This window comes from Medicago truncatula, chromosome 1 (genome assembly GCF_003473485.1).
Source record: "Medicago truncatula cultivar Jemalong A17 chromosome 1, MtrunA17r5.0-ANR, whole genome shotgun sequence".
In the NCBI taxonomy this organism is placed as follows: domain Eukaryota; kingdom Viridiplantae; phylum Streptophyta; class Magnoliopsida; order Fabales; family Fabaceae; genus Medicago; species Medicago truncatula.
The window spans coordinates 12,437,454-12,450,827 of NC_053042.1; the positions used below are offsets into that span (position 1 = coordinate 12,437,454).

A 13,374-nucleotide genomic window follows, 5' to 3' on the forward strand; every position below is an offset into this window, starting at 1 on the left:
CCCAGTCCCTGCATATAAAAATGCATGTCTTTGCCAACTGAGCTATGTTTACAGGACGAATAATACAATTATTAAAGTGGTTAATGAACTCCAAAATAAATATTCTACATTATTGGATCAATTTCAATGTAGATAAATCGTATTTCAAGAAGACCTAAAAAAAAAAAAACAAAGTACAAAATAAATAAATTAATGAATAAATGTATATTTGCAACATCTATTTTTATCTTGTACAAAAATTCTTAAAATATGAAACTGTCCTATTTACAACACCGCCACCATCATAATTCATTGTCATGTATATCTTTGATCGTCTCATAGATCATTAAAAAATAATTGTAAAAATAATGTACTTCAAAACACAAATCATTCCTTCTTTTTTTTTTTAAAGGATAGAAACAAAAATCATAAATCATTGCTCCTACTAGTACAAGTTACCTCATTATAAAAAACAATATACCATAAGTCATAACCAAACCAAAAAATATCAAGAGTTTCATTAACCATGGCTTCTTCAAAACAAGAACAATCTTCCACCAACAAAGAGCTCCCACTAAAACAAATCCCAGGCAGCTATGGCCTCCCTTTCATCGGACCGATCTTCGACCGACACGACTACTTCTACAACCAAGGAAGAGACAAATTCTTCTCAACAAGAATCCAAAAATACAACTCAACAATCTTCAGAACCAACATGCCACCAGGTCCCTTCATTTCCTCAAACCCAAGAGTCATAGCACTCTTAGACGCCGCATCTTTCCCGATACTCTTCGACAACAAAAAAGTCGAAAAACTCAACGTCCTCGACGGCACATTCATGCCGTCGACAAAATTCACCGGTGGTTACCGTGTATGTGCTTACCTAGACACAACTGAACCAAACCATGCACTTATCAAAGGTTTCTATCTTAATACTCTTTTATTAAGAAAAGACACTTTTATCCCTCTCTTTAAGACTATACTTTCTGATGGTTTTAATGAGATTGAAGATGGGCTTTCTAGTAAAAGTGGTAAAGCTGATTTTAACTCTATGGTGAGTGTGGCTTCGTTTAACTTCATGTTTAAGCTATTTTGTGATGATAAAAACCCTTCTGAAACTATCCTTGGTGATCAAGGTCCTAAAATGTTTGATACTTGGTTACTCTTTCAACTTGCTCCACTTGCAACTTTAGGACCTCCTAAGATTTTCAATTATCTTGAAGATATCTTGCTACGTACGGTGCCCTTTCCTGCTTGTTTGACAAGGTGAGATTCATACCACACCCTTAAACATAGGATTCTTAATTTCTTGTTTATTTTATAAGTTTTTTTACTTCAGATTTTTATGTATTAACAGCATTAATTATGATGAAAATGATGAAATAATAATCACTAAAGACAAACTTGAAAAAAGTACGGTATCAATTATTGATAAAAGGCTTAATAGCAGTTTTGACCTATCACGATGTAGCGATTTTAGCTCCTAACAAAATAAATTACAATCCAGCACTTTAAGTATTGCACTTTTTGCAATCTTGACTCAGACAAATTTTGACTGAGTCAAGGCATATGTGGCATCCGTGTTAATGAGATCAAATACTTGAATTAGTCAACTTTAAATCGTAGACTCCCTCCTATTTTAATTGTAGCATTTGATTACTTCAAACAAATTAAAAAGAGATGATAAATGCGAGAAAAAGAGTGATTATTTTATTAAATTATTTTTATTAACGGTTGATGTATTTTTATTATCATAAATGTATAGTGAAAAATAATAACTAAAAAGCAATGGACATAATATTAATTCGAGCATAAAATATAAAAAAAATGAAAACTATATTGTGGTGAAAATGTGATGGTTATTACGGTACTTTTTTTTTTGTTACAAATTTTATTTCAAGATAAAAGTTGACATCTCTTTTTTTCATTCAGAAATTAATTGTTCTTTTTTTGGAAAAAACATGTATTTAAAAATATGTTTACATATTTTTGTTGTTTTTATAATTATGGATAACTCTTGATGCAATTCTTTTTATTGTTATTCAAATTCTTGCAAACATGAACTCCTTATTTATGATCAAAATCATGTGCAAACTGTGATAATTTATAATTGTCACTAGATTAGTATTTTACTCAAACATAATGATGTCTAGGAAGAATCTAACGATTCCAAAGGAAAATTTAGATTCATGAAAATCAAAATCTAATTATTTTAAGGATTTATTTGAATATATACACTCAACTTTTTCATCGATAAGAGATAAAACTTTGAGCATTGTATAATGTTAGTGTATCCCTAACATTAAATTGTTGCGGCCAGGTCCTCTTACAAGAAGCTCTATGAAGCATTTTCTACTTCAGCTACAACAATGTTAAACGAAGCCGAAAAAGCCGGTTTAAAAAGAAGCGAAGCTCTCCACAATATCATTTTCACCGCAGGCTTCAATGCATACGGTGGCCTAAAGAATCAATTCCCAATCCTCTTCAAATGGTTAGGTTCATCTGGCGAAGAGCTTCACAAAGAACTCGCAAACGAGATAAGAACCGTGGTAAAACAAGAAGGCGGAGTAACAATTCAGTCGTTAGAAAAAATGCCGTTAGTTAAATCAGTTGTCTATGAAGCGATGCGAATTGAACCTGCTGTGCCTTATCAATATGCAAAAGCAAGAGAAGATTTAATCGTGAAGAGTCACGACGCGGCTTTTGAAATAAAAAAGGGTGAGATGATATTTGGATACCAACCTTTCGCGACAAAAGATCCTAGGGTTTTCGATGATCCTGAGGTTTTTGTGGCGAAGAGGTTTGTCGGCGAAGGTGAGAAGTTATTGAAGTATGTTTTGTGGTCTAATGGGAAAGAAACTGAAGAGCCTTCTGTGGGGAATAAACAATGTCCTGGGAAGAATCTTGTTGTGCTTTTGTGTAGATTGTTATTGGTGGAGTTTTTCTTGCGTTATGATACTTTTGAGAATGAGACTAAAAATAATGCTTTTGGTGCTGCTGTTTCCATTACTTCACTCACCAAGGCTTCTAGTGTTTGAATTTGATTTTGCATTTCGTTTATAGTTATTGTTTTGTTCTTCCTTTTGGATTGTTTCTTCTCAATTTAGAATTTGGAGTTGAATATTGTACAAGTTTGTTTAATAATTTGTGTTTTCCATTCTTTGTTAATTACATGTATATGAAATTTTATTAGTAAATAACATATCACACATGTATTGAAAGTATTTCGACGTTTTAAGTAGGGGAGCACAATTGAGATGTCGTCTTTTGATAATAGAGGTTAACGGTCTTACTCATTTTCACAATTGAGATAGTGACTTAATTTATACAAACTCGATTAAAACAAACGAAAGCATAAATATGTAACTCATAGTGAGCCAACAATATGATCGTTGTCTTAGCTGTAAAGACTAGGAGGCGAGTTTTCACTTTTAAAGAGTATTGTCGAGCGTCGTTAGAATTTCTAATAATTTTTAAATAATGATATTTGAATAATCAAAAGTTGACAACTTATGAAACATCGTATAAAAATACGTTTGAAATTATATAAAAAGTGGGTCTGCTATATCAAAAATTGTTTTCTTGAGACACAATCTCAATTTATGTACATAAAAAAAAAAAAAAAAAACTCTTTTTAACAAAATATATTAGACAATATTGAGAGCGTAGAGATTAAAAGTCATGGCTGTCATAACTTGAATATTCAAAATGTACATTGTCGATGCATGTTATGAATCTAGTTAAAGTTAATCAATTTTTAAAGTATTCATATATGTCAACTATGAGAAAATATAATCTTATTAAAATGGAGCAAACATTTCAATTATTCTAAGTTGGAGATAATATTTTTCTCTTCTTTCTTTAATTCTATGAGATAAGCTTAATATTTTGTTGATACGATATATGACAATTCGTCTTATCCATTGGATTAGTCGAAATGATCAAATCCTAGCTTGGATATTAAATAATTTTCTATTATCACGTGATTTTTAAAAAGATTGTTTTCTCCCTCAAAAAAAAAAAAAAAAGACTGTTTTAGTCCATTTTAGACTAAGCTATTCTTTAATCCTATATTTTATTTTTTTTGTCGAAAAAGTCTACGAAGTTTATACACACTATATACTGAAAATTGAAGAATATTGTATGTTCAAACTATAGCACCACAATATTTCAAAGAGAAATGCTTTAAGAAAAAACGTTATTTTGAAAAACAATGTATTCAATCCATTGAAAATTTAAATTATTAACGCTTTTAATTCTTTAACAAGTGTCCTAGATCCTATTTTAAAATATACATACAACTACTATTTTGATGTACATCCCTATGGTTGAAAGAGGTAATAAGTAAAATCGAATTAAAATTGTTACAACTATATATAGATGAATTTATCTTAATTGAATATGATTTACTACTTGCGTACAAACTACTAATTTATTCTCAAATCCGGCAAATTTCTATATAAACCTCCAAACGTACTCCATCTGATTAAACAAGGTTTTTCCAACGTACTAAATCTGATTAAACTAAGCAGTGATGTGTAGTTTACAATTTAAATTTCAAGTTCTCGTGGAACACGCATTCCATATTAATAATATATACTTTTTTAACCTATCTACCAACTGCAACAAATGCATGATAACGTTGTTTAGTAGAAAATGGAATATATGTTGAAGCCATCGAAGTACGCATGACAATAGGATGGAGTGGGGACGGATTTTACATTCCTCGTCCCCATATCCGATTCTCATATATTTATCCGTTGCCCTACCCATTTTTAACGGGGATGAGTTATTGAACCATATCCCCGTTCCTGACGAGTTTGGGTATCCCCGCCTCATCCCCATCCTCGCATTGAATATTTTTTTTTAATAAAAAATAGAAGTTTTTTTTTGCAACCCTTAGAGAAATATTGTAATGCATTATCCAACAATATGTTCACTTTAACATTTGTTAGACCGATAAATTTAGTTGCTCCTTTAAATATCAGTGGTAGTTTTTATAACACGCCAATTATAAAACAAAATAACATGTCATGTCAACATATAGTAGTTTTCTACATTTGGGACGGGTTTGGGTATGGGTTCGAGGTGGGTACCTATATACCCGTTACACGTCCCATATCCGTGTTTTGAAATCGGGAAAAACCAAAACCCATACCGAAACCCAGTCAAAGTGGGGAAAATCCGTCAAATTGGATTTGGTTCAGGTGGGTAACCACATGTATGAATTTTGTTGTCATGCCTACATCGAAGCGTCCTTATCCTTTGCCCCCACCGTCTCCTCTTGTATTTGCTGGATATGTACTTCGAGAAATAGTCAATTTATTCCCTTACGATAAAATATTTCGATAATATTGTCATATTAGTTTCATCAGTCTACTTATTTATTGTTATATTAGTCCTTATAAATATTTATTATTGATATTATAAGAAATGCATGATTCTAAAGCGACCATTTTCTTGCAACATGTCTTTAATGTCTTGAATCAACATGGTTTGTTAATGAAACTTATTTAAAGAAGACTTTATAAGATTTGATACAAAGCGAAGAATCAATATAGCCCACCAAGTCGTGGAAGCCTATATTCTTTGCAAGAATTAAACCGTGGTGAATGGCAAATTGTATTTATGGATATACTCACTTATAATGTCAAATAGACTAATGTTAAAAAAGATGAACATCACAATTTTTTTGACGTGTATGATCAAATTCACAAATGTTTGTTATACACGCCAAAACTTTTGCATGAAAATTGGAATGGAATTGATCGTAATTTTTGATAAATTCGTCATCAATCTATAATTGGAATTGAAATAACTTTTTAAAAATATCAGCACATTATGTATGTTTATTATAAGCGAAATGTTAACTTGTGGTATAAGTTAAGTTAAGAAGTCAAATATAAAAATATGATCTTAAAAATTGTGTATTTAAAAATTATTTTTTAATTCTTTTCTTAGCTACTTAATTAATGGCCTTAGGGCCTTAAAAAGAAACTACCGTCTTTTGGGCATAATTTAGCATGACATTTTTTTTAAATGATAAAAATAAAAGTGAATGTGATCACTTGATAATAAACCTAAATTTTATTGACTTTGAGCTTCGTTCAGTTAGTAAAGGACATTACATAATATATTCAGAGGTTGGGTTTCAAACTCCATTCACTCACCCAACTTTTGCTTTTAAGTTTTTAAGATGTTATATACACAACTTTTACTGTTAAAATTTTATATTTATCTTCTTAACTTGTGCTTTTAGATTAAATTTGCATTTTGTTTAAAGAAATACTTAAACATCTAGGCCTAAAATGGTGTTGGTCCAACACAACAGTGACGTCATTGATCATATCACATTATAACATGTTTCATTTTTTATTGTTACCGTTAGAAAATAATGAAGGAATTAATCTGTATGTATCGTTAGTGTTCAATTATTTTATAAATATCTAATGATGTATTGTGATATCAATTAAGAAAGAAATTTGATAATTGGACACAAAAATAGGGACACAATATAGACACCATCGTATGACACTATTCAAAAATATCATTTTTTTCTCTCTTCCTGTAGCTATTTCTCCTTTCTCTATCTCTCCCTTCTCTGCAAATCTCTCTCATCTCGAGTTCACCGGCCACCAACGTCCCACTCGCCGTCCGATGGCCGCCGGCGTCCCACTGTATCTATCTCTGACCCCATACTACTCGATGCGGCCATCGCCAAATCTCCTCACCACCACGCTGTCTCACCACCACCACCACCATAACCACCACCACCATGCTTATTTCACTCGGATCTCAACAACCATATCTCATCTTTTTCTAGGATTCAACGACAACCACCATGCCTCCTTCTTCTCCGGTGATATTGGGTCTTCATCATTGGTGTAGGTGACAGAGAGAGAAGAAGAAGAAGAACGATGAAGCGAGTGAGTGAAGAGGCAACACACACAAAAGATAGGGGGATGATTTTACAAAATTGTCCTTGCAATTTAAAGGAAATTACAAAAAATCTCATTGGTGTCATTTTTGTGTCAAAAAATTTGTGCACGTTTATCATTTCCGATTAAGAAATATGAACACACTTGAGTTGTCATACCGTTAATTGTCACGACAATGCATCATTAAATGCATGTGTAAAGTAACTTTAGATGATTAGTGTACAATAATTAAACTCAATAATAAAGCATGCATGTCTATATAAGAGAGAGAGGGGAATGAAACATTTATATTGTAACATTAATATAATCATTTATGAAAAACATGAAGGAAAAATTAAGAGAAAAAATAGATATTACCAACAAACCAAATAATTATATGACAAAGAAGACTAAGTCATTCATATTTGAATTATGAGAGGAAATTTGAGTATCCAAAGAAATTTGGAAGAGGATAAAGGTCGTCTCAAAGAAAAATTTGGACTTTTAAGTTTTTTTATGCAATCTGTCTACAATAATCCTTTTTAAACAAAATATCATTTATTTACTTTAGAGGTTGTAAAAATTAAGTATAGGGTTTGATCGAGAAGACGAATATTAATTCAAAATTTATCACAAATTTATTTGTGAAGTATAAATTTATGACTATTTACATAGTTAAATCTTTGAATCAAACATAATCAAATACACTTCCTCATTGAAGTATGAAAACATGATAGGAATTACTTGTATTTCACTATTAGGCCAGATAAAGGCACATTGTTTTTACATAGAAAGCATCACAATTATGGGTTGTTATAAATATTAGAAAACGATAAGCAATAACTGCAGCACAATAAATAATTTAAAAATTATTTTCATGTTTTTATGAAGGAAATTCTCATAAAAAATAATCATGTGACATGTTAGATTATCAAGAGTTTAATAGTTTAATCAAAAAACTCTTTTAATGAAACAATAACATAACATATAATCAAAAGAATATGAGTACTTTTTTCTCTTTTAACTCTTATTAAATAACTACATCCTTGAATCAAACATAACCAGTACATTTCCTAAAAAAAAAAAAAAAAAGAGAAATATGATACATATATATAACTCTAAATTTTCTACCTCAATATTTTCATTCTAAAAATTTATTAAATGAAAAAATTACAATTAAAGTTTAATGAAAACTTTCCTTTGTCTCTAAGATATAAAAAATTCTAAGCTCTACAACGATTAAAAATTCACCAATCAACCAAGGAAAAAATCATTATTTTTTCAAATACAAATCAAACACATAAAAAATCATAAATATCATCCCTTTGATCAGCAGTTTGAGAACATGATTGAGGCTTTGAGACTCATTTGTTGTAAAGGTTGTCTTGTTCGGTTGTTAGATTTGTTACTGTTGATTATGAATTCAATTGATTCATTCCTTATTTGTTCAAATTTTAAGGTGATGTTATGTGGTAATATTTCCTCACTGAAGTGTTCGTCTCCATATAGTTACGCCAAACTCAAACGTATGTCACAGTGGTGAAAAAGAGCAAAAGAGAGGGTTAATTACGCCCAAAATGGTGGTGTGAATAGCAATATAACAAAATTTGCATTTTTAATAGATTTAAGAACAATTTTTTTTGGTAGAATCTTTGATGTCTTTTTTATTTTTTTTTTATTTTTAAATGAGGGTTAATTATCAGAGTATAGGTATGAGTCCCACCTCTCTCTAGGCCACCCTTCTCTGCTCTGTTAAGTCAAAGTGGTTCCCATCTTGAATGATCGTAGCCGTTCAGAAGTCAATACAATGTTTCAAAGCTTTTCAAGCTTATGATCATTTCCATGACTCAAACCATATCGTCGATAACTCATTCCCATCATTTATTACCCTCACTCGGGTTATTCGATTCAACGTTGGAGACAAACTTAAATCTACCTTACGTATCCCAATTCTATCGGTTGGTATTGAAATGTAAACTCATAAAAACATAGATTAGCCACCATTCTTTCACAAAAACACATTCACACTCCTCTAAAAAAAATTACACATCACACACACTCATAAACAAATTTTGTTGGTTTCATCTTTGTTTCACTATGGTTTCATAATATGACTGACTCTTATACCCCTTTATTATTTTTTTTCACTTGATGTTGCTTTCATCTTGCACAACCTAGAATCTAAATATGTTGTAACATACTCTTCCTTGTTCTGGATCGCCAATTATCTTCCGTGCTTAACATAATAGCTACACTAGGAGTTTGTATTTGACCCTTTTATGCTTTTGGTATATTGGTGATTGTTTCATTTGTACTTCTTGTGCAAAGAAATAGTGGTTGATAATATTTTGCTTTTTTCTAAAAGAAAAAATTGTAGGTGTTAGCCACTGGAACATGGATATACAAGAAATTCTCAATATATTCAATGGAAGAAATGTATCCCAATTCAATGACGATTCTTACGAGGTATGTTGAATTTTGTATATTATTTTGGGATAAGTTGGAATGAATTTGTATAATTACTAAGTGATTTTATTTTGTTCATCCAAAAAAAACGTAGGTGCCATCGACAGATAAACTGAAAATGAATGATATGCTTGCAACTTTGATTTTAAAGATGCTACAAGATGTGTTGCTAACATATAGAGAATTAATTTTAAGAGACAAGTTCGGAACAAATAATGAGTTACCATTTTCTAATCCATTGTGCAATATGAATTGACTGTTATATCCAACAATCGTTCTACGTTATTTTTAGTGACTCACCCAAACTGCACAACGTGAAATCGTGTCACGATGACCAACTTACATGCCACGATTTCACATAATCTTCAATACCAATTTTGAGCCAAAAATCAACAAGAATCATAACCTCTGAAGCATGGGGGTATTCCAAACATAGAGAAATATTGGTACCAGATACATATCATATCGGGTACACGTACGGTACTCGTAACTTACGTACCAAACCGTACCATTTTTACGGAGTCGTTTCGCTGTAGTTGGTGAATCGAAAACATACGGGCGGTGGAAAAATAAGCAAAATAATTTTTCTTTTTTATTGTATTTCAGTTCTCTGTCTTTGATGAAAATAGTATTGAGGGTGCACAAAAAAAGTAAACTCTTTAGCAAAATGATGATAGAAGTGTGGTTAAACACATGATCAAAATACGAATAATATTATACTATTTTTCATTATAATTGATTTTTTTTTCTAAACATTTTTTACAACAACTATGATAGTAATTCACATGATTATTTTATTTTTTATTTTTTTTATGTTTTATATCAACACATCAATACTTTTTATTTTTTAAAATTTACCGTATTACACACCCGTACCTACGTACCTATACCGGATACCATACACGTACCTATGCATCATAGACCATAACAGTTGTGTGAAGTGCATCGAAAAGTTCATGTAAAGAATCACAATGTAAAGTACATAGAGGAGTTCATGCATTCATATATAGAGGTGAATAAGTGACAACTGAATCAGGGGTTCATAAAATTTTGACCATAGTTTTAGTAGGTAGGACCCCAAGTATTTAATTTTGCATTAGAGCTTGCTTTTCATTTGTCATTTTTTACAAAATTCGAATGTATAGAAACATTTAAAGATGTAGAGATGAGAAACGAGTTTTATTTTATTTTATTTCATTTTTTTTTTGTAGATAGACGAAATGACAAAGCCATTATGAACTCATACACATAAGTGGAGGTATCGGAGTTCGAACCCCGAATCCCCGATCATAACATCCTGCCATTGCTTGTTTTGTTCTTTGTCTCTTTTATTATAAGTGGTCAATTTAATCATTGTCTTCTTAAAGATACTCATAACTGATGTATGAATATCAATATCTACATCTTGTGGAGAACATGATATTTTTCAGGTTTGTCAAATATCTTGATGAAGCAGAACACTTTACCATTAAATAGTAATAATATATTTTGACAGAATTGAGTTGGATATAATTGATTTCGCGAGAGAAATTATTTTCTTTATCTCTCCATTCACACCATCTGTTTATTATTTTAGTTTGAATTTTGAAGGTCTCTATGAACTTAGCCAGTTGGTAAGGACAATGCATAATATATGCAAAGTTCGGGGTTCGAATACCAACCGGCGGCCACCACCAAAAAAGTTTGAACTTTGAAGTCACCTTATCTTTCTTGAATAAAAAGAAAGTGAGATAATTTTTTGTTATTTGAGATAAAATCATATTAAAAATTTCATATCTCACTTAGATTTTAGAAAAATAATTGCTTTTATTTGATAATATTTCTTATTTTATTTTTAAATTAAAGCAAGTGAGGAGGATTCACATATCCATTATAAGAATAATTCTTATGTTATCACTTATCGAGCTCTCTTAATTACTTTCTGTTATTAAAGAAAAAGCTCCCTCACTTTCTCAATTTCCTTACTTAATTTGTCAAAGAGATCGATAAAGTGAGAACCCTTTATTTATTTTAGGTTTAAATGATCTTTTGGTACCTTAAGTATTTAATTGGTATTGCTTTGATCCCTTAACTAAAAAAATATAATTGTTTGAGTATTTAAGTTTTTTTTAGTCTCGTTTTGGCCCCTTCTGTTAGATTTCCATTAGGGTTTAGAAAAATAGTTAACTCATGGACACGTGTCACCTTGTCATTGGTTCCGGGATTTTTTTTAAAAAAAAAAATTTATTTCAATATTAAAAATATATTTTTTTTATAAAAAAAGGATTTTTTTTATTAAAAAAAAAGGATTTTTTTTTATTAAAAAAAAATATTCAGCCAATCACAAGGTGACACGTGTCCACACTTAACGTTTTTTATTAAATCTAACGGAAACCTAACAGAAGGGATCAAAACGAGATTAAAAAGAAACTTAAATACTCATACAATCTTTTTTTTAGTTAAGGGACCAAAACGATACTAATTAAATACTTAAGGGACCTAAAGAGCATTTAAGCCTTTATTTTACTCTTCAATGCGTTTTTCCATTTCACTTCTCATCACCTTAAAAAACATCTTCTAGAACTAGAATAGATAGAGATTCATTATATCAAAAACAAAAAGGAAGATATATAAGATACTTTAATATTAATTAGAAGAGACGTACTGTATTTTATCACTAGTACGTACGTGGGTCCTAAGCTGGAAACACATTAGGGGAGAGGAAGAGGAAATTAGGGTTTTGGAGAGTATGAGAAAAAATGGAAATATTTTACATATTTTATTGAAATAGTATTTTTTTATTGAACGATAAATTAATGCACGTGATTAATACATTTTAAATTTTAAAAATATTATACCAACATAGATGGATGTCAACCCTCTTTTTTTTTTGGTCAAGTAGCCTAGTGGCTAGAGCTCACACAATTTAATTGTGGAGAAGTGGAGTGTCCGGGTTTCGAACCCCGACTCCTGCATATAATATGCAATATCCCTACCAACTGAGCTATGCTTACGGGGATGTCAACCCTCTTTATTTACTAGAAAAATAAAAATAAATTGAAATTGAAGAATTTATATAAACTCTTTAAAACCGACCTTAGTGCAATTTTTTAGTTTTTCCAAAGTCCTCCTTTCCAATCTTAAATTAGAGAGATACTTTAGAAGGATGAGCTAAATCTAGAATGGTAGGTAGGGGCACTAAGTTGAAATTTAACCCAACTCATTGTTTATTGGTACGTTGTTGATTTGTTGTGCTTAGGGCTAATCGACTTTACTTGGTTAATTTTAAAACTAATCCTGTCCTAATTATCTAACTTCATTCATCATTCTCAAACCATCTGCAAATTTGTTATAGTTGTTCTTTGTGCAAAAAAATCATTTTTTAATAAAATAGTACTTTTTAAAAGTTTTCATCTGTTATGCTGAAATTGTTAGGCCGGACGTCATGATTGGGGTTCGAACTCCGGTACCTCAACTTTGTGTGTGTGAGTTTATGATGGCTTTACCATCTCCTCTATCTACCCAAAAAAAAAATCAAAAAATTACTTGAAAAGAGAAATAATTTTCATTCCCGTAAACAATCACTAAACAATTTTTGCTGCATATCAAACTTTTTTATAATCACTTTGATTTCTAACTTTGAAAGTCAATACTTTTTTTTAACAAGCCAAAATGGAATTAATAGATCAAAAGGAGTGATTCATCTCGCACAAGGCGTGCAAAAGAGAGCCACTCAAAGTTTGTACAAATTCAAGTCACTAGTGCCTCAACAAACGGACCAAAAACATAAACAGAAGAAAAACAACAAATTTACGGTAAAACTCTCATGCAGAGTAGAGGGTGTCTCCACCAGTCATGATAGCCGAAAGAAAGGTTGACAGACACGCCTTTAACCACTGAAAGGAAAGCATTTTTACCCTGTTTGTCAACCGATGTAACTTTGATGTCTTCTGATTAAAAACACGGTTGTTTATTTCCTTTCAAATAACCCAGACACATGCAAGTCAGATTAATTTTAGAAAAGAATATGTGA

The 13,374-nt window shown here is 30.9% G+C and overlaps 1 protein-coding gene across 1 annotated transcript; it reads left to right on the plus strand.

Moving 5' to 3' along the window:
• The first annotated feature begins 421 nt into the window (after positions 1–421).
• Positions 422–3,147, plus strand: LOC25482679 (allene oxide synthase 3). Its single transcript, XM_013611271.3, has 2 exons — positions 422–1,245; positions 2,300–3,147. The coding sequence occupies exons 1-2, from the start codon at positions 506–508 to the stop codon at positions 3,015–3,017; spliced, it is 1,458 nt and encodes a 485-aa protein (XP_013466725.1). The 5' UTR covers positions 422–505; the 3' UTR covers positions 3,018–3,147.
• Positions 3,148–13,374: the final 10,227 nt, after the last annotated feature.

What these genes read in the sequence shown, in the direction of transcription:
- LOC25482679 (XM_013611271.3), top strand. Translation starts at nt 506, where the DNA reads ATGGCTTCTTCAAAACAAGAACAATCTTCCACCAACAAAGAGCTCCCA. An exon ending in TTTCCTGCTTGTTTGACAAG is followed by an intron (nt 1,246 to 2,299) that starts GTGAGATTCATA and finishes TGTTGCGGCCAG; the next exon opens with GTCCTCTTACAAGAAGCTCT.